This window comes from Chanodichthys erythropterus, chromosome 21, assembly GCF_024489055.1.
Source record: "Chanodichthys erythropterus isolate Z2021 chromosome 21, ASM2448905v1, whole genome shotgun sequence".
Lineage (NCBI taxonomy): Eukaryota > Metazoa > Chordata > Actinopteri > Cypriniformes > Xenocyprididae > Chanodichthys > Chanodichthys erythropterus.
Genome location: NC_090241.1, coordinates 10365698 through 10372500, shown reverse-complemented (window position 1 = coordinate 10372500; position 6803 = coordinate 10365698). Strand labels below are relative to the sequence as shown.

The 6803-nt window shown below is 36.7% G+C and overlaps 1 protein-coding gene across 2 annotated transcripts in view; it reads left to right on the top strand.

Annotated features, from left to right (window-relative positions):
• rad54l (RAD54 like) overlaps positions 1–6803 on the top strand; it is a 40217-nt gene that overhangs the window by 65 nt on the left and 33349 nt on the right. The window contains exons 1-2 of one of the 2 annotated variants that reach the window (XM_067373304.1): positions 1–153; positions 236–294. The exon at positions 1–153 is cut by the window's left edge and continues 65 nt beyond it. Coding sequence is in view for 1 of the 2 variants with exons in the window: in XM_067373303.1 (XP_067229404.1) it covers positions 5161–5191 (31 nt within the window). In the remaining variant the exon portion in view is untranslated. Of the gene's footprint in view, positions 154–235; positions 295–5069; positions 5192–6803 lie in introns of those variants that run through there. The other variant, XM_067373303.1, reaches the window with a different exon arrangement.

Sequence of the window (6803 nt, the reverse complement as noted above, 5' to 3'; positions counted from 1 at the left end):
TCCAAGAGGTCAACGTCTGATGATCGCAGTCGTGTTGGACACCATTGTTTTCTCGTTCTGCTCAAGAACTTCCTCACAATAGACGCCAGAGTGAGAGCAGATCTCAGTGGGACATCTGGACACACATGAAGAAGAGAGGGACTAGGGGCAAAGGTCAGGCTCTGGGGTCACAACATAGGCGCTGTCTTAAATGCCACCCTCAAATGTAATTTTGCATTCTGATGTCTTCCGACAGGTCCTGCGCCAGCCGAGCAACGCATCGAGATGGGAACGAGAGCGGAGAACTCTTTCCAGGTACCATAGACCTCCTCAATCCACTGTTTGGGCTCAAGCCACATACTCGATTTCAATAGAGAACCCTAGGTTTCATGAGTTTTGACATGAACCCCTTTATGTCAAAAAGGTTCTATATAAGGAGAAATCTCTTCAATGACTGCATAAACATACTTTTAATGGGTTTAACTAAATCCATAAAATGATCTCATGATCAGAACCGCTAAAAGGTTCTACAGTATATGACAGAACCTTTAAGGTTCTATATCGAACCTTTTCTTCTAAGAGTGCAGTGTGCTTTGGATTGATGGCATTGGTCAACAAATGCAATTTCATACTGGCTCAGATGCTGCATATTTCATAGGTTATTTATTTCCCCAGCCATTTATTAATGTAAATTATTCTTCATTGCCCTGATTAAATATCAGGTCACAAGAGTAAAAAGAGTGTAAAATTCTGGCTCCTAATGTTGGCACACTTTGTCAAAATATACCAAATCTAAGGACTTTCTTGTGGAAAAACAGCACGCTTTTTGTTTTAATTAGTTTGATGTTATCCAGACTAGACTTTTTTTTTTAGGAGAACTTTGTGTACCCAGAATTTTGAAAACATGCAGTCTGGCTTCCTGAGCGAACTCCATCACATCTGTCTGAACGCAGGTCAGCTTCGGCTCTGTGATCACACTACGGGGACCGAATTTCCCTCACACTGTAAGATGTTACAAGCGAAGTGCTTTGTTTTCGCAGCTGAAGAACGTATCCCTGAATATATATCACTTTGACAGAAGCCGACCGGAGTAAATGAAAGTATCGTAATAAAGTCGTATCCGTCATTAGTCGGTTTTCACGGCCTGCTTTATTGTTAGAGACAGCGCTTGGGAAAAATGCAGTTTGAAACGTACTTTGTTGCATTTTAGCAGCTGCTTTTCATTCAAAGCGACTTGAATTACTGCGCTTGATTATTGCTTAAGTTATGCTGAAATTAACAAAGTATAAATGTCATTGCATATCAATATCAAAATCAAACCAAGGTGCATTTATTTAAATTCAAATCATTTCTAGAAAAGAAGTTTGTTGTTGTTGTTGACATGTAGATTTGTATGTATTGAGGCTTATAGTTAATGTGATTTTGTGTGAAATTACTTCTTACATCCATTAAAAATTACAAAATACCACCAGTTGGTTAAAAGAGCAAATATGAAGAAGATCCTGCAGCATATAAGTGCAAATGACACTTATTTGATATTGTCTTACAGTGACATGTTTAAGTGTGACTAAAGTGTTCAAAAATGTTTAATTTTATTTTATTTGATAAAATACAGGGCATTGGAAAGATATACTATTATAAACCATATATATTATACGATTATTATACAATTAAATATTATAAACAAGGTTGACCATTTACATAATATTCACAGTGAAAAGCTATACTGCACATGTACTGTAACAATAACAAAACATGAAGATATAATAGTGTGTGTGTGTGTGAGGGCAGGGTTTGTCGCTTTAGTCAGAGCAGGTGGGCTCTTTCTTGTTTGCTTTAAGCTGAGGGTGTGTGTGTGAGAGAGAGAGAAAAACAAGAATCCCTACTGTGTGTCATACGGCACAGGACACAATGTGTCCATCTTAAGAACATGTCTATGCGTCTGTCAGGTTCCTGACTGTCTCCTAGTTTGAAACTGTTGCCGATGTTTTTCTGGTAAAAATAGTTGTGATGGTTCAGTCTTGGAGATTTGCTTGTGGATGCATCTACTATATGTGTTAGACTCCCTCAGACAATGGTGTAAAGTATTTAGTTACTGTACTTATGTAAGTATCTTTTTGGCTACTTTGTAGTTGTACTAAGTATCAAATATATTAGCAACTACTTTTTACTCCAGTACATTTGTGATGAGTAATGCAATTACACATTACATTTTGCATGGCACCAAACTTTTTCTGCAGCAGTTTTTTTTTCTGCTATTAAGAAGCGATTTTGCCATTTAAGGGCATTGAATGCACTATATCTTGTGCGTTTTGCCTTTACTCACCCAAACTTGTCAGCAAGGCTACTTTATGTGAATGCGAGTGCATTATCAGGTAGTGTCTGAATTGCAGGTGTTTGATTTAGGAGATGAGGTAATGACTGCAGCCGTTGATGAGGCCGAAACCATCACATCCAGTGCAAACAGACTTTGACTATTTAATTTTACTTAACATTATTTTATTTATCCACTATATTGACCTTTTTGAAGGATATTGGTTTACTTATGGCCTTTTTGTGCACTTGAGCTTGACTGAGACTTGAGAATTTGTAGACTTTTAAGAGACTGTTGTGTCAACCTTGATTTATTGCAATATCGAGGTGTTCGGTTTTATTTCGATTTTAGAAAATAAACACGATTTCTCATCTACAAATACATTTTTTCTTATTTTAACCAGCATGTCTCTTAGGTGTCGAGGAATAGTGCATGTTTGAGCCTACATTCAGTATGAGTAAAATACTTCGTAAGACTGAAGCAGAGTTAGTTAATGAGATAATTAAGTGATGATTGAGCATTAGTGATGAACACCTGCTGTTAACAAGCAGAATCACTGAAGAGAAACACAAGAACTACAACTGACTTCCAGCCACAGCCTAAAATGAACTCAACTGAAGATAAAAGACATTAAATCTCTCAAGATCTGAGAGATCTGATTAAACAACTCCACAAACATCAAATTATCTCATTAACTTTAACTCTGCTTCAGTGTTATTTTAACTCTATGTAGAGAGGGACCATATGTTCTCTGAGCAGAGTTGATTTAACTCTGGGGATTTTGCTGTGTCCTGTTAAAATCAGATACTCTTGTAAGACTTTTACTCAAGTTGTATTAGAATTGGTGACTTGTAACTTGTAATAGAGTAATTTTTGCTGTAAGGAATCTGGACTTTTACTCAAGTATGGTTTTCAGGTACTCTTTGCACCTCTGCCCTCAGAAGACAATAACAACAACATAGGATCATCCTGGAATCATAGTGGGAGTTTTGCATGAGCAGACATCACACATTTAATTTTTGTCATTTATCAAGGACTTTGTTTTCCAAAGCAATGTATTTTATATTTGTGCTAAAAGGACATTTGCCCAGATTAAAAGTCCCTTTTATGTCAGCTGTAGTAGTATGACCGCTTCAATGATTTGAACCTGTAAACTAGCAGCCTTCCTGATCTGTAACCACTAAGCCAAAGCCCCTCGTTTACACCCCGACACGGGTTTTCCATCAGCACCCAGAGAGACATCAGGTCAAGCTCCACCTGCACTGCCCGAGGAAGGTATTTTAATCCTCTTTCTCTGTCTGTTTCTGATGGCATGGGCATTTGCTTCACAGACGCACACACACACACACCGTCTGAGAGCAACTCAAAATCCGGCGCAGAAGAGCTTGAGCTGCAGCCAATCTTGATAAACTCAGCTGTACAGAAATCCCGCCTCTGTATTGTGGGAAAGTGTGTTGTTTGCTAACCTGTCAGTTATTCTATTAGTCAGAAATCTGGTGTTGATATCTGTGCTGATTTATATTAAAGCCGTGAAGTGATGCAATCACAGATAAGAATGCAGTTTCTGATTGAGCCAGAAAGTCGCACAATGTTGGTATTTGACCTTAAAATCAGAATGTCTCATTATTGTTTATTTAATTATGTCACTGATTTTAATTTCTCTTTCATTTTCTTGGTCGTTAAATGCTCTTTGGCTGCGTATCTTTGCTATCACACTTGCCAAATTGAAATATACTGTATTTATTTATTGAAAATGAACAAAGGTGAAACCTAAGAGCTTCATGCAATCTTAATCCTTATAGATCTATTAAAGACTATTATTACTATTACTTACTCTAATTATTAGTATTGTTAATTTTTAGAATTTCACATAATTGTTAGTGTTTTGAACAAACTCTATAAACCCAAGTATTAAAATGTGGCACATAAGGAAAAATAGATGTAGATAAATAGATGATTCCACAAAGAAAGAACTTTTCAGTGAACAGTTCTAAAAAAGAACTATTTTTTTCTTACTTTGAAGAACTTTCTAAAAATCTAAAGAACCTTTTGTGCAATGGAAAGCTTCCATGGATGTTCATGGAAACATAAAAGCCAATAAAGAATCTTCATTTTTAAGAGTGTACTGGGAAACATCCTCGGCACTATGCCACTCACATTTTCTTCTGAAATTGTAAAAATGTGTTTATATTATTATGTAAACTCGTAGAACAGAGTAAAACAGAATATTTGATAATGGAGGCTGGAGCAAGAGAAATGCTGCAATACTGCTCCAATACTGCAGTGTCTCGACCAGGTGAGCGCGTTACCTGATCTTGAGTCTTTCACAACATTAGAACTCATTATAATCAACCAAGCGGCCTCCAGTGCACGAGATGGAATTCTGACGTAGGCAGCCAATCGACCAATCAGAACACTCTCGTTATAATCTGCGGGGAGCGACGCGTTACAGCTTCGTGGATTATTGTGGGATCGCTGGAGTTTGTCGCGTCGCTTCGCTCGCTTGTATCATGTGATAAGGGCTGGAATTTGACACCTCAGGGGTTTAAAACTCTCATGTGTTTATGGGACTTGATTTTGGCACAGGCTCCTGCGTTTAGAGTGGAGAGCGTCTCCTGAGGAACTACCGCGCGCGGGCTGTCCTGGACCTGAACGCGCCTGATCTTGCGTTTAAGACGCATCTGAGTCAGTCAAGACACCCCTAGTTTCTGGTCGCTCAGGACAATTTTATGTGAAAAACGTGGATGTTCAGAATTATGCATCTTCACTACAAGGAGAGGTCGAGAGGAAATATTTTAAGGAATACATTTTCATTATCTGTGGATTATTTTCACTTGTCAGTTTCTTAATTTATTTCACTCAAGTCCATGACAGGAGAGGTCGATCAGGACAGAAAAGGTAGGCTTATATATTTTTTCTTTTCTTTTCTTTTCTTTTCTTTTCTTTTCTTTTCTTTTCTTTTCTTTTCTTTTCTTTTCTTTCTTAATGTCTTTATTATTTAATTTAAATCATGTTATATAGTAGGGCATTGGTATAAAATTCGCATCTTTGAACAATTGTATTAGCATAATGACTACATTTATATTAGGCTATATTTAAATAATAATAATTTGTAAATATTTATATTTTATATATTTATGTTGGTAGAACCTTTCTCACTAATTGTGGCCCTTATCAGAGAAAAGGCATGTCATTTTTGACATGTCAGATAAATTTCCGACATAAATTTAAAATATGTTAATTTATATAATAAACACAAGTAATGTTCTTGCTTTAAGTGTTGCTAAGCCCCAAAAGAATAAGAATCCGAAATAATTTGTCATCACAGAATATTCGATTCAAGTTATATTTTTGTCTACTTTTTCACTATAAGTATAACGTGTAACTTGTTTTTTTCTTTTTTAAATAGCAGGAGTAAAATTAAATTTTATTTTCCCTTTAATATTTCCTTTATAAAACCATATAAATACACATCAGTTATTCTTGGATCAGTTGAAAGGTGGTTGATCCCAGAAAATTAAAGCAAAATAAAAGCTGCTTAACGACTCAATCTCATACAAACATGTTGAAAATGTACCTCAAAACACTTAATTAAGTGTATTCCTTTGCTTATTTGACAAGCTTTTTCTCTGCTGACTGAGCTGATGATTGATTATGGGACTGACAGTAAGTGTGCGCCTGAAAGAGCTGTTTTCCTGTCTGGAAGGGATGAAATCTGGATACAGTTAAGAGAATCCCAGGACTGTTTTCTCCACTCTGTGGTCTTATTATGGCCATTCGTGATCTTATATCTGGCTATGAAGTCTCATCTGCTATGAGAAATTCTTCTACAAATTCTCGGTTCTAAATTCAATGAATTTGATCACACTTCTGGTCCTGGTGCATTGTTTTTCATTGCATATGTTCAGTGCTGGAACAAATGAACGGCACACCACAGCTGTGCCGTCTTGTAAGTATCTTTTTAAAAGATTTTGATTGGAATGCTCAGAGATTCTTACACAGAACCAGTTTCATATCTTCCATATCCCCATCTGGATGAGATGGTGTGTTTGTTGAGCAGGTAATATTGCATTGCAGTATCAGATCGCAAACACTTCCAAATTGACTGCAGGCTACTCCCTGGTATCCTGTAATCCTTGGATCAAAATTATTCATTTATTTGTCTGTTGGCATGGTTTTATGTGACTAAGGCAATTCCTTTCTCTCGGGTTATTTGTTATGTCATGTTTAAAGATTAAGTAGCAATGCTGAGTCATAGGTATGCTCTTTTTTAAGATGTACAGTATCTGGTGTGTTTTCACAGGGCACATGATGTGCTTTACAGTGATAGAATTTGATGAAGTTTTGTGGAAACCTTTAATATCATAGGTGGGTTTCTTTAGTTTATAACCTGCCATGTATTCATGATGAAATGTCTTTAATGTGCTCCGTTTTCCTGTTGCTGTGAGAGATTGGGTGTGCTGTCACTTAACGCTCAAGTGTCCGAATCACACCTGCTTTAAGAGACACT